Consider the following 14,182-nt stretch of genomic DNA (forward strand, 5'->3'; position numbering starts at 1 on the left):
ACCCCACAGTCTGTGTCAGGCACCGTGACTTCCATGCTGTCTTAGCCTTGAGGAGCTGTCATAAACTTGGTTCATTGCACCATTATTACCTGTGTATGTCACCACTAGATCATGCGCAGCTTGTGTAGCCTTATGCACTTAGCCCCTAAGACAGTCCCTGGCACATAGTAGGCTCACAGTAGGTGACATACGTAAACAGTGCATGTGTAGTGCTGAAAAAAAAAAGGCAGAATAATAGCAATGTCAGTGTTTAGAAATCCATAGGAATGGCAGGCAAGAAATAATTCTTAAAAGAGAGGTCTCGAGTTGTGCCTTGAACTAGCAAATATTTTCAGATGTTTGTGTCTTGTTTGATTTTTTCAAAAAGCTTTTAAAGTACTTCTTGGCGTGGAAGGAAAATTGTTTTTGTGATCCACTGTTGGATTCCACACTCTGGGTGGCTTTTACATGGCTCTTGGGTGGCTCTCCTGCCTTCTTTTCAGTGTACCTCTTCCTACCCCCAGCCTTGGAGTTAGGGTGTTTTCCGAGCCTCAGTCCTCAGCCTTCTCCTCTCCTCTCCTCTCCTGTCCTGTCCTCTCCAAATTGCCTCCCATGGAGGTGGATTCACTTTCCTGAATTCTGCTCTGTCATTGTTGACTGCTCTCTCACCTGCAGGCTCTAGTCTTTACCTTGCCTCCTGCCAGCACCATATGCTCTGCCTCTTTCCACAGCTGTCTCTATAGCCATCTTTTTCCTGATTGGTTTACCAATAGACCTGTTCTTCCTTTTTGACCTCCAACTCATGAAGCTACTCTGTGAGATTCTGCAGTCATTGAGAAATGAGACTATTTCTTTTTCACCATTGCATCCTCATTGGCTTGCACAATAGCTGACATTTAATAGGTATTTCATAACATTTGTGGGATGAATGAATTCACTTTTCTATAGAATTTTTTGATTTCTCTAGTTTATTCTAGTTTTTCCATTACTTTCATTTTGGCCCTAATTTCTGATTAATTCATTAACTTCTGGACACGCTTCTCCACCTATTACCTCTCCCTTTTCCTTGCCTCCTGTTCTTGACTTCTTGATTCTGAATTTTCCCAAAACAACTTTTTCGTGATATATTAGTACTTAAAATGTGTAGGATCTAGTCTAAAGGTATTATCTGGTCATAGCCCTCTTGAATTAACCCTTCCTGTTTTATTCCTACTTTTGCCCAAATTGAAGCCTGCAGTTACCCCTGGATGTATTCCTCACTGGTTCTGAAATATGTCATAACTGTTCTATCTTCCTGCCTTGTCTTCTGATAATCTTCTCTCTATGCTTGTCAGCATCCACAAATTTTTAGAATCTACCTCAAGTCTCATCTCCTCCACCAGACACCCTTATACTTTGACTCAGGTTATCCTTTCTTTACCCTGACCACCTGTGATGCTCGTTGTATATATATTAATTTTCTTTCGGCAGCCGATCCTGCATGACCTTGGCTTTATATGTCATTTTCCCCCTAAATCTTGAGACACAAGTAGCAATTGTGTCTAATATTTTGTAATTTGTCAATATCTGTGTAATACTGGCCTATAGGTGTTAAGTCCTGTGGAATTGAATTAAATGTGTAAATTTCATAATGTTATGAAACAATCTCTGCAGTACTTTTTTTTTTTTTCTTTTAAAGAGCCTTAGATCATCTGTCAGTGAAGGAATTCGGGCAGTTGATGAACGAGTGTCTAAACAAGAGGACATTAGGAAAAAAAAGGTATACTCAAATATTATAATATTAAAGCATTGATTCACTGTAGCACCTTGTAGTAACAAGCACTTTCAGGCATACGGTGTGATTTACTCTTCTTGATACCTTTGCAGAGAGGAGCGTGATGTCTCTCTGTTTATATTAAAGTGTTTTCTAAATGTATTTATTAGATGTATTTGTGTATTTATTTTTCTTTTGATAACTTTAGTACCCAAGCACACTTTTTAAAATCTCAAGGGAGAAAAGCCTATTTTAGAGATCTTCTGTGTAACTCTCCTTTAGATCCCTTCTCAGCTTTTGTCCAAAGATTCAAGAATGTAGTGCATTGCTGGAAAAGATTTCCACTTCATGAGAGAGGGGATTTTTGCCTGTTTAATCCACTTATATTCCCAATGTATAGAAGAATGTCTTGGTTCATGATAGATGCTTTGTAACTATGTATTTAATGAATGACTTTATTTTTATTTTAACAATGAGTTTTTATAATGTTCCCTGATAATAATATCTGCCTTGTGTAATAAATGTCTGTAATAAATTGGCACTTAGGTTTATCGGTATATCATGCACATGTAAAGGAAGAGGACAAATATGATTGGAAACTAAAAACATGAAAAAAGGATCTTAAGAACATAAATGTAGTACCAAAATAAAGGTTTATTTAAGATGGGGAAAAGAGGCCAGGTGTAATGGCTCACACCTGTAATCTCAGCAGTTTGAGAGACTGAGGCAGGCAGATCGCTTGAGCTCAGGACTTTGAGAACAGCCTGGGCAACATAGCAAAACCAACCAGTCCAATAAATAAATAAACAGCCAGATGTGGTGGTGTGTGCCTGTAGTCCCAGCTACTTGGGAGGCTGAGGTGGGAGGATCACTTGAGCCTGGGAAGTTGAGGCTGCAGTGAGTCAAGATCACAGCACTGCACTCCAGCCTGGGTAATAGAGCGAGACCCTGTCCTTAAAAAGATGGAGAAAAGAAAGAGGGAATAAGGATATACTATAAGAAACCAAAAAAATAAGTTTTTTTAAATTCTAAAATTGTGATACAATGTTGAAATATGTTTGTTCTAGAAAGCCAAAAGATTTGCATTCTTGGGAATTTAGTGTTATGTAGAAATGCTAAAAATGTAGAATGCTATAGGTAATTTTACACTGACTTTTGACTTTGTATTTTCCTGCACTTAGGATGACAAAATAAGATAATTAAGATTAAACATGACAATAGCTTTATTCTTAATTTTTATTTATAGATGTGTGTATTGAGGCTTATACAAGTTATTCGATCAGTTGAGAAAATTGAAAAAATCTTAAACTCTCAAAGTTCTAAAGAAACATCTGCACTAGAAGCAAGCAGGTAAGTATTTTTCACTAAATATAACTCATAAATTAATACTTTACATCCAGCATAAAAATTTTTTTAGTTAGAACTCATTTTTGATAAAGAAGAAAATCCCAGACTGTGGCTTAGTGTTTTTAAATGTAGCTCAAGCAAAGCAGAGTGCATGAAATGGTAAAGCTTATACATGTTATTATATAGCCTTGATGGTCGTATATAGCCTTGATGGTCGTATTATATAACCTTGAAAGGTTCCAATACGGCACCTTTCAGGGAGTCAGAGAGTGTGTACTTTCTGTGGAAGGTTTTTATTATTGAAATTGCCTTACCCATGGACTAGTAAAATCCCTATTGACTTGTAAGGTGTGGAATAGCAGTCATCTTAGATTATTTAGACAGGCCCAGAGTATTCCAGTTGATGTATCTTGAGGTTCAAAATGCACGAGTGTTATATCATTAAGAGATAGTACAGGACACATTTCACTGAAATTTATAAACAGCAAAGAAAAAGCTGATGAAATAAACAAAAGATGACGGTTTCCTTTGTTATACTGTAGTGTCTTATTATCTTCCCACACTGAATTTAAAATCAGGTCGCTGAGTGACTCAGAAAATGAATTGAATGGATCATTATGAACACGAATGGGAAGCCCCATGGTGCAGTGGAAAGAGCATGGGCTTATGTTGCTTGTACCAGCTGGGTAGCTTGAGTCAGGTTACTTCACTCTGTGTCTTGGTATTGTCATCTCTCATATAAGGCTAATAGGAACTTCACTTGCAGGATTGGTAGCCATAGAGTAGACCCTCATACATGTCTAGTTCGGGCCTAACGCAAGCATCTCTGAAAGCCATGTTGATAGACATCGTATTTTTCCTTGACTAATATGGGATAAGCTACAGGAAAACCAACCAGGACCAAATGGAATATACCTGCAGTTCAAAGTCCTGATCATACTATCAAGACAAGTTGGATTTCTTAATTTTAGGATTTAGGATCTTTAAATTCTTAAATTTAGGATTTCAGAATTTTAGATTTGGAGAGACTGTAGAAACAGTATGCTCTGTATCTCTCATTTTATAGATAGGGAGATGAGGCATCTGAAAAGGAAATTATTCTCATGTCCTAGGTCTCTACTTTCTTTCCTGATCGAGATGTGTAAATAAGTGGTCAATCGCTGCCATCTTTTTTTCTTCAGCCTGTAGTACTTGTGCTTCTGTCCCTTCTGTTCCCCTTCATCTGCACTCATCAGAGTCCCTGTCAGTGTCAGTTCTGAGAGAACCAGTGGAGCCCTGTTCGACTAACTGCTCTGCTTCTGTCTTCCACTCAACAGCGTTGACAGCCACTCCCAACTGTGTCCTCACCCGGCATCTGTGATACCTGCCTCCCCGTTTTCTTTTCCCCCTTCCTTATTCCTATTCTGTTCCTTTGATGGACTCCACTGCCCTTTTTCATGCCAGCTTTCTCCAGGGCACTGTTCTTGGCCCTGTGCTCTTGATCAGCACTTTCTGGGTAACCTCATCCAACCCCATAGTTTTAGTGGCCTCCTGGATGCTGATCTCTTTATCTGCAGACGAACTTCTGTAGTCCTCAGACTCATCAGTCTGATGACTGCGGGGAGTCTAGTGGACGTTCTACAGGCACTTCACATTCATCATGTTGAAAGCTGAGCTCTCATCTTCTTTCCCTGCCTCCGCCAGCAAAAACATTTTACTCCTCCCTTTGATTCCTTGTCTTAGGAAACAGCGCCTTTATTTCCTTCACTAACCAAGCTAGACATCTTGGGGGAGTCAGTGTCTCCTTTTTTTCCCTTCATCTCCTCCTTTCATTCACTAGGCAAGCCCTGCAGAGTCTGCTGCTCTAGCATCTCTGGGATTGAGAGAGGTCTGCCTCTCCCTCTCGGTTCTCCCATTGCCTCGTTTCAGGCAGTGGCCTCCTGACTGACCTCTCATTTTCTCTAGGACAACTAACTCTGTAGCTGTCAAATGGATCTTTCAGATTTGTCTAATCACATCTTACTATGTGATTGGGAAACAATGGTTTCCTAGTGTTTTTAGGGTAAATCTTAAACTCCTAAGCTGCTCCTTGCCACTTCTGTATTCTTCACTAAAGCTATTCGGAACTACTTGTGGTTCCCTGACTGCCCTGAACATTGCTGACTTATGCTTCCTTAATTTTACTATGTATGGCCATTTATTGTACTAAAAGCCCTTCCTTTAACTTCCACCTCCCTTTCACGTGCCTGATTTCTCTTTATTCCATCCAAATCTAGCCCAAAACATGCTTAAAGTATGGAAAGGTTCAAAATACTATGCTAAGTGGAAAAAAAGCAGGTTATAAAACGATACAGATTTGTTATGTAAAATTTATTCTTGTCTCTTGTTTGGGATACTGTTGATCCCTTCTGCTGTCTTTAAACCTGTCTCACTCAGTTCTGTGAGAGAAAGTATAAACAAGACACTGCAAGAGTTCCCTTCCATAAAGCTCACTTACAAGACCACCTCTTTTAGGAAGTCGTCCCTGACCTTTCAGATTTAGATGCTCCATCTCCATGCATTCATCAGGCCTCCGGGTCATCCACCAGACAACTTACGGTTGAGACTGGAACTGTTGATTGACTTGCATGCCTTCTCCATCAGTCTGTAAGGTCCCTGACATCTTTATACCCACAGTGTCTGGAACTAGTAGGTACCTAAGAAAAGATACCAAATGTCCCCCACTAGTGGAGAATAGGCTTCTGATTACCTCAGTGATGTCTGTTTCTAGACATACTCTTATATTATTGTATTATATTCAATATGTTATATTCAGTATAATAGACACTGCACTCTTCCTTGCTCTGAATCATCTTTGAGGAGCTTTTCTTAAATTCAGATCTGCAAATCTGAGCTGTAGAGAAGGTAAAACCAGGGCAATATTACTGAATAGTAGATATACCATGCTTGTTAAGCCAAGAAACATTCAGATAATTTATAAATAATCAATTCACACGAGATTATTCAGGAAAGAGTTAGGGATATTCAAGAAAGAGTTAACCTTTTTGGTTGGTCACGCTGGGTAGCTCCTGTTCCTCTAAACTAGTTTGGATGCTACAAATACAGAACTGGGTAGACCACTGACACTCTCAGTGCAGCATTTTCTGTGTCCTTATGATGTGGACATTTTTCCTCACTCACTGATGAGCCATCAGTGTACACAGGATGCCTCAGTATACACAGCGGGTGATTATACCTTTATACTTCTCCTCTGCTATTTTACTTCTTTTTGAGTGATATTGACACTTGATAATATGTTTGGGGGGGAAGAGTACATTTATTATATTTTATGCCAGATATGTAAAGAATGCTCTGTCACTAGGACCCAGAACATACAGGTTGACAGCTGTTGCTGTTTGGTAAATGTAATTTTAAAGTAAGTCATTACTATTTAAATTTAAAATAAGATATTTTGAGATATTTATTCCTGCTGGAGGGTCAGTGTCATTTATTGAGGAGACAAATGTGTTTGGTATTTTAAAATATTTAGAGGTATTTTAGCAGGGGGAGTGAGGCAAGCAGAGAAGTAGAAAGGATCCAGCTATAAGAAATGGGATGGAAAGAGAAAGAAACGATAAGGAGGGAGAGGGGAAAGGTGGGGGAGGGGGGGAGAAGAGGGAAGAAGAAGGGAGGTTGAAGCTGAAGAAGAAGGTTATGAATGGGAGGGCTTGGAGTCAGTGGCAGAAACATGTAATTGCATGCACACAGGCCTGGCCAGCCCTGCTGCTGTCTGGTCCCTGTGGGTCAAGGCCAGGCAGCAGCAGCAGCTTGTACTCAACAGATTCCCCAGTGCACTTAGAACATGCTGTGCATATGGCTCCTGGGGAACATTGACTGATGGCACAAAAGACGCTTTAGCTTTCACCTCGTAACAAGGTGGCCATGTAAAACACTTTGACAAAAGTCAAAATATAGTGGGTGTGAAAGCCTCTCACTGCCAGGTGTGTGATGTATTCTCGTGGAAATAGAGACCTTAGAGATTACACTTCTATAATTGTTTTCTCTACTAGCCCCCTTTTGACCGGACAAATTTTGGAGAGAATTGCCACAGAATTTAATCAGTTACAGTTTCATGCTGTTCAAAGCAAAGGCATGCCTCTTTTGGACAAAGTAAGACCGGTAAGTGTTGTTTTGGATTTCCACAGTTTAGTGTTTAGGAACTTGCTAAATAATTCTGGTTTAAATTAGTAATATTGTTGATCTAAGGGTTTTGAACCTAGCCTTGCATTTTTTTTTTCAATTTTTAATTTTCAGGACCCCAGCTTCCTAAGTGTCACACATTATAGATTTTGTGTAAAGACTCAGTCACATTTTCCATATGATAAGGGTAAAATTAATTCTGAATTTCATGGAATTGGACATATTATATGATGTAGACAATTAATTTATCCAAAGCTCTTAATTGGATTTTAAATCCATGATGTTTCCTAAAGATTGACTCTGTAGCTTAAGAGGAAGATAATTTTTTTCTCATTCTGTAATTCTGTCTAAATTCTTCTTTGATGAAGCAGAAATTTACTTATAAAGAGATTGGGGTGGGGGGGTTCATTGTTATCTCCAGGAAAAGTTATTATTTTGATTTTATATATGTCATCATCTATTGGTGTAAGAGGCTTGTTATGTGTCTATTTGCAGTTTCAGAAATTGCTCCAACTAGAGCTTTTTTTACTTACCCACCTTTTCTTGCAGCGTATAGCTGGCATTACAGCCATGTTACAGCAGTCACTGGAAGGCCTCCTATTAGAAGGCCTTCAGACGTCTGATGTCGACATAATACGGCACTGCTTGCGGACTTACGCCACGATTGACAAGACACGGGACGCGGAGGCCTTAGTTGGCCAAGTACTAGTGAAACCATACATAGACGAGGTCTGTGCACCTCCTTCAACAAACATTCATGAGCTTCTGCTCTGTGTTTGACTCTTTACTGGGTGTGAGGAAGATAAGAAGAGAGAACAGAGATCTTTCTGGAAAGATTCTCAGTTCCTACAGTACCAGCTATAAGGAAGGCTTGGTCCCCATGGGTTACAGTTGGGAAGTAATGTTACAATGCCAGGAATTGGGCATGCCCTCTCAGGTGTCCTAGCAGTGCTGTGGCTCAGGCTTCAAGGGCGACATTCTCACCTAGGGAGAAGGTGTGCATCCACGTGTTTTTAGGTCAATTTCATGGCAGGCAATTGTTCCTCAGTAGTTGTTAAAAGAATGTTTTCAAACCACTGGTCTTATGGGTGGACTAAGCAGGGTGGACAATTAAGCAGTGACAACACTGCAGCGTACGAGGAAGGTGCAGAGAGTGCTGTGAGCGTGGAAAGGTGTGTGAGTGGGGTAGACAGTGGCACCCTCAAGTCTTCAGGGAATAAATGACATTTGGCCCAGGTCTTGAAAAATACGGAGGAGTTTGCTGGACGGGGAAGGCGACAAGAGGAATATTCAAAGATCAAGGGCTTTTATAACAAATTAGCTGGGTAATACCTTAAATCTAGAACTCGGCTATGCAGTATCCTTCACCTATTAGGATATAGCTAAAATACAGGAAGTAAGTGTATCCCGCTTCTGAGCAGCCAGAGTATAGATTGTGCCATATAAAGTTGCTGATACTCAGCAGTTTCTGACATGCAAAAACAGCAGCTTCGTCTGCTTCAGACTGAGAGAAGTCACTGAGCCCATCCTCAGTGTTTGGGGACTTGCCTCCAGTGACCTGTCAGTGTGAATGTTCTGACTGTTGTTAGTAAATACAAAGATTATACTCACATGATTTCAGGGTGAAAGTCTTTTATTTTTTAAAATGGAAAGTTGAAACTCCCAATGATAAAAGTTAAATTTAGGGACTAATTTTAATAATTATTTTGGCCTTGTTAAGATTACTAAAAATAAATAATCTTTCAGTTCTGTTTATATCCTGTTATATTCCATAGCTGTCTCTATGGGAGTGAAAAAATTACGTACATTATTTCTTTGTCAATAAGTGAAAAATTTGTGTGTGTGTGGTTTGGGGGGCAGGGTCTCACTCTGTCGCCCAGGCTGGAGTGCAGTGGCATGATCATGGCTCACTGTAGCCTCAACCTCCTGGGCTCAAGCAGTCCTCCCACCTCAGCCTCCCAAGTAGCTGGAACTACAGGTACACACCACCATGCCTGGCTAATGGTTTTTTTTGTATTTTTTGTAGAGACAAGGTTTTGCCATGTTGTCCAAACTGATCTTGAACTCCTAAGCTCAAGTGATCTGCCTGCCTTGGTCACCCAAAGTGCTGGAATTACAGGCATGAGCCACCGTGCCCAACCAATGAAAATATTTTAGTCACTCATCTATTCCTTTTTCACTGAACTGAATATAGTATGCTAAATTCAAGAAATATTTGAACTTTCAGTGGCATATTAAATTCAGTAGCCACATTATGTTTTATTTAAACTCAGCTTATCTTGTCATATCATTCTTGACTCCCAATTTTATCACAAAAAATAAAATAATAAACTAATATATTTTCTATCTTTCTCTGCCTCAAACCCTTCCCTAATCTGCATGATGGTAGAAGAAAAGGCCAGGATAAAGACAGTGAGGAGTTGCAGTGGAGAATTGTGTGCTCTGCTTTAAATTGTTTTTTTAAAAGGTGTTACTTTATTTTCAAACTCACAGGGAAGCAGAAGAGAGTGCATGGTTTATCAGCCCATGTCTCCCCAACAGTCATAATTGTGCAGCCAAATCCGAGAAACTAGTTTTGAATGTGGCCTGTTATTTACTTTATTGTTTAGAAAATATGTCACAGGGAGGAGGGTGAGCATGAGGAAGCAGATTTGTAAAGTTTTCTTTATTGTTTTCTCTGAAATATATAGTTTGTACTTCCCTTTAAAATGCTTTTTTTAAAAAACGATACTCTTTTAATAGGTGATTATAGAGCAGTTTGTTGAATCTCATCCCAATGGCCTTCAAGTCATGTATAATAAACTCCTGGAGTTTGTTCCTCACCATTGCCGCCTTCTTCGAGAAGTCACGGGCGGTGCCATCTCCAGGTAATTTAAACGACCCCGTGTGGACCCCCACCTCCCTTTCAGTGACCACACCTGCTAAGCGCAGGCGCACGACAGACGATGACTGTCTTGTATGAAGTGAATCCATTATGAATCTTGTTATTTCATTGTTTCTACCCATGATATTGTGAGGCAGGTTGCATTAGCCTCATTTCAAAGATGTGGACACTGAGATGAAGCTGAGACTAACGACCACATTTCCAAATGCAAAGTCTAGCCTTTCTTCTTCTCTGCACTTTTTCCTAAATTTAGTTTGAAGTCAGAATTGCTTTCCTTCCATGATTCTAATATGTCATAATCTGTCTATAGATATCAGTTCAGTTTAATTCAACAAGTTTTATACTAAGTATGAACTCATCTTCAATTTTTCCTCCCTTGGTTCAGTTTCCAAGACTTCCTGATTCTCTTTCATAAATATCCCATTACTTTCACCATTGCCATTGTGCCAGTCCAGGCCTTGTCATCTGCTGTCCACAATAATAGAATCTCCCCACCCTGTCTCCCTACTTCCAGTCTCTCCTTCTCTAAGCTTCTGACTGTCACATTTACCCAGAAATCTGCGATTCATAGATTTCTTCATAGATCTTTAGTGGCTTCTCAGTGCACATGGAGGAAGATCCAGGCTTCTTGAAGCAGGGCGTGAGGCCCTTTTTGTTGTTGCCTGGTAGCTCTCTGCTGGAGAACTCTCTGCCATGGAACTTTCCCTCCATATCCCTGGACGCTCCAGCCACACAGTGCTAGCTGCCTTTCCCCAGCTCCCTTGTACTCACGGGCTTCTGCGTTTTTCCTCTGCTTGCCTTGCCCTTCCTGTGCCCTTCGTTTTCCTGTCAAACCGCCTCTCCACATGAATCTCCAGCTCAGATACCACCTCCTTCAAGAGACCATCCTTGGCTGGGCGTAGTGGCTCACACCTGTGATCCCAGCACTTCGGGAGGCCAAGACAGGCAATTCGCTTGAGGCCAGGAGTTCAAGACCAGCCTGGGCAACATGACAAAACCCTGTCTTTAAAAAACAAACAAAAAAAAAAAAAACAGTCTTTGTCCTAATGTTCAGCATTCATCATGTCCTGTGGATTACAGGACGTGTTGCTTTTGTGTCTTCTGAGTACTGATTTCCGTGTTGCGTTGTGATCACCTCTCCGCTGCTCACACCTTCCCTTGCCTCTTGACACAGTGTCTTAGAGCTAGCAGCTGCCCAGTTAGTGTTTGCAAAATGAAAGAATTAACTAAGTTTAATGCTCAAAAGGCAAATAAGGTCTCTGTTTTCATGGAGCAAGCAATATATTTGGCCTTGAGTTTTTGTTCTTTGCAGAAATGTGGGGTAATTAATATGCTGCTTGGCATTTGCAGTACCCTCTCTCTTTCCTCTGTACCACCTAAGATGAAGCCTAGTTTTGCTACTTTTGTTTAGTAATCATAAGGATTTAGTTGGATTTGGGGATAAGAATATAGTAGAAATCATGATGTAAAATGAAGCCATAGATATGAAACAATCAGTCATTATATTTGACAGAGCCAGTCTGGGTCCAGAGATGTCAAGCTTCAAAGCTTTAGGGGATCTTTTCCACAGTTTTTAGTGTGGGGGAATTCACGTAGAAGGCTTAGAGATTTGAGGAATCTGAACTGTACCTTGCGAGATCATCTTCATCTGCTGCTAGCCCGTCACTGTGTTGCAGGTTCTGTGTATCCCTTTCCTTCCCGTGCTCGGCCCCTGGCTTCAGATTTCCAGCTTGGAGCTTTCCCTGTCACTCTTTTCTTTTATCATGTGCCACCCTTCATGGGCTTTATAACTGGCAACACCAAAACATTCATGATTTCTCCTCCAGAGAATACAGATGAGCTTTTCTAATCCATCTACTGTTAATTTTGCAGGTTTTACATTCTGTCTTTGGGGCTTTCATTAGACATTAACTTTGGGAACGAGGAAATGTTGTCATTTAGTAGTGATTATATTATGTATATCTGTAGTTTGGAGTCCTCAATTTTGTGCTTTCTTTCTCCAGATACCTTAACAGAGCCTGCTCTTACTATTATTTGACAGTGTATAATATGTTGTGTGGAATTGGATATATGGGAGGCAGCCATCTTCTTTCCCCTTCCTGGCCCTCCACCCCCACCAGTAATTTCTTAACAATACTTAGGTGAAACTATACTAACAGTATTTGCTAGCTCTTCCTGGACAGTGAAACAAAGCTTCCTTGATAACTTATCTGTCTTGATAATTTTCGTTAAGCAGGAAAATTACAAAAACTGTTTAAAAATTTATTTTAATACTTACCAGAATGTTAAGTCCCATTTTGATATGGCAACTTAGCTACAAAACTCCCAGTTTTGCTAAAATAAGAACATTTATTAAATTGTTTGCCATTTTTAAAAATTACCTTAAAATAGAGCAGAATACACAGTATGAAACAAAGTGGGCAGATTAGTGAAATGGTGTTTGCCTAGAATGGATGTTTACAGGTCTTTGAGTTCGTGAAAGACTTAAGGAATCTCTCATATTTAACTGTTACTAACATAGGGCTTTTACTATGTGTTAGGCACTATCCTAAGTACTTTACAAATATTAATTCTTATTATGACTTTGTGAAGTTGGTACTATTATCATCACCATTGGAAAGATGAAGAAACCAAAGCACAGAGAAGTTAAATGATTTGCCCACGCTCCAGTATTTGAATCAGGCACACTGGCTCCAAAGCGCATGCTTTTGTCTCAGTGCTGCCTGTCATCTACATTTGGGAATTTGGAATTTAAAGTCTGGTGCTAAACAAAGACAAAATAAGACAAGCACACACACACACAAAAAATCTATTATCAGATTTTTGTGTCAAGATTTGTGATAAGATTTCACATTTGATAGTCATAGAATTTTAGAACTGAAAGTAATCTTAGAGATAGCTTAGTAAATAAAAGCTGTTATTAATTTATAAATTAGCATAATTTACAATGCTGTATGGTTTATTGGTGTTCAGTAATGTGAAGGTTATTTTTCCTGTAGTATTAGACTACTGTACTTTTTTCCCCCAAGATAGGAGTATAAAGGTGGTGGGAAGTATTTTAGAGGGAAAAGTGTACCAAGGTGATTAGCCTTGAGGTGGAGGAGTCAGGATCCAGGAGATTTGCCGGGTGTGAGGTGAAACTGAGATTAAGGAGTGGAATAGAAATTTGAGGCTAGAAACAAACTAAATTACAAATATGTTTTTTTTTTAGTTGAAATAAGTTTTAGACTGCAGATCTTTTGGCAGAAGCAACACAGTGGAAATTTGCTCTTTGTAAATAGATTATGGTGTATTTTACTGAAATGTGCTCTTTATTTTACAGTGAAAAAGGCAATACTGTTCCTGGATATGACTTTTTGGTGAATTCTGTCTGGCCACAAATAGTACAAGGATTAGAAGAAAAGTTACCCTCGCTTTTTAATCCTGGGAATCCCGATGCATTTCATGAGGTATCTCTGCCCATCGTCTTGATTCTTGAAGATGTTAACCGGAGACTGGAGAAATATCATGTTCTCTTCTGCTTAGTCTTGGTTCTGTGGTTTATTAAAAATAAAAATTTGAGTTGCTAAGTGAACATTTACCTTAAAACACACACATCACTTTATCCAAGATATGAGCTATGATACTTTTAGGAATAAGAACATTTTCATTTTATAATATAAAGCATAATTAAGTCTAGATACAAGTGTGAGTAGAAATGTACATTATTTTCTTAAAAACATCCTGAGGACCGTTAAAAGCCAGTGTTTTTGCAGTTTTCTGTGAAAAATTAAGTTTGTACATCTCTGCCATATAATTTTGAATGAAAACAAAGAGTACTCATTGGATTTTTTCAAGCAGCAAGTACAAAGGAATTGATTGGATTTTAAAATAGACTGTATAAATGTCCTCTATAATTTAAAAAGTTAGGAAGCCCCAATATTTATTTCCTTTTTTAATTTATATTTTATTTTATTATTACTATTACTATTTTTGAAACAGGGTCTTAGTCTGTCACCCAGGGTGAAGTGCAGTGGCACAATTATAGCTCACTGCAGTCTTTGACTCCTGAACTCAAGCAG

At 39.3% G+C, this 14,182-nt stretch overlaps 1 protein-coding gene across 3 annotated transcripts in view; it reads left to right on the plus strand.

Annotated features, from left to right (window-relative positions):
- Window positions 1–14,182, plus strand: part of COG2 (component of oligomeric golgi complex 2) — a 51,619-nt gene that overhangs the window by 18,860 nt on the left and 18,577 nt on the right. For all 3 annotated transcript variants that reach the window (XM_011965465.1, XM_011965466.1, XM_011965467.1), the window contains exons 4-9: window positions 1,658–1,738; window positions 2,979–3,082; window positions 7,108–7,216; window positions 7,787–7,966; window positions 9,980–10,104; window positions 13,444–13,570. In XM_011965465.1, coding sequence (XP_011820855.1) covers window positions 1,658–1,738; window positions 2,979–3,082; window positions 7,108–7,216; window positions 7,787–7,966; window positions 9,980–10,104; window positions 13,444–13,570 — 726 coding nt within the window. The remainder of the gene's footprint in view (window positions 1–1,657; window positions 1,739–2,978; window positions 3,083–7,107; window positions 7,217–7,786; window positions 7,967–9,979; window positions 10,105–13,443; window positions 13,571–14,182) is intronic.

Source organism: Mandrillus leucophaeus, unplaced genomic scaffold (genome assembly GCF_000951045.1).
Source record: "Mandrillus leucophaeus isolate KB7577 unplaced genomic scaffold, Mleu.le_1.0 Scaffold728, whole genome shotgun sequence".
NCBI classification, from domain to species: Eukaryota; Metazoa; Chordata; class Mammalia; order Primates; family Cercopithecidae; genus Mandrillus; species Mandrillus leucophaeus.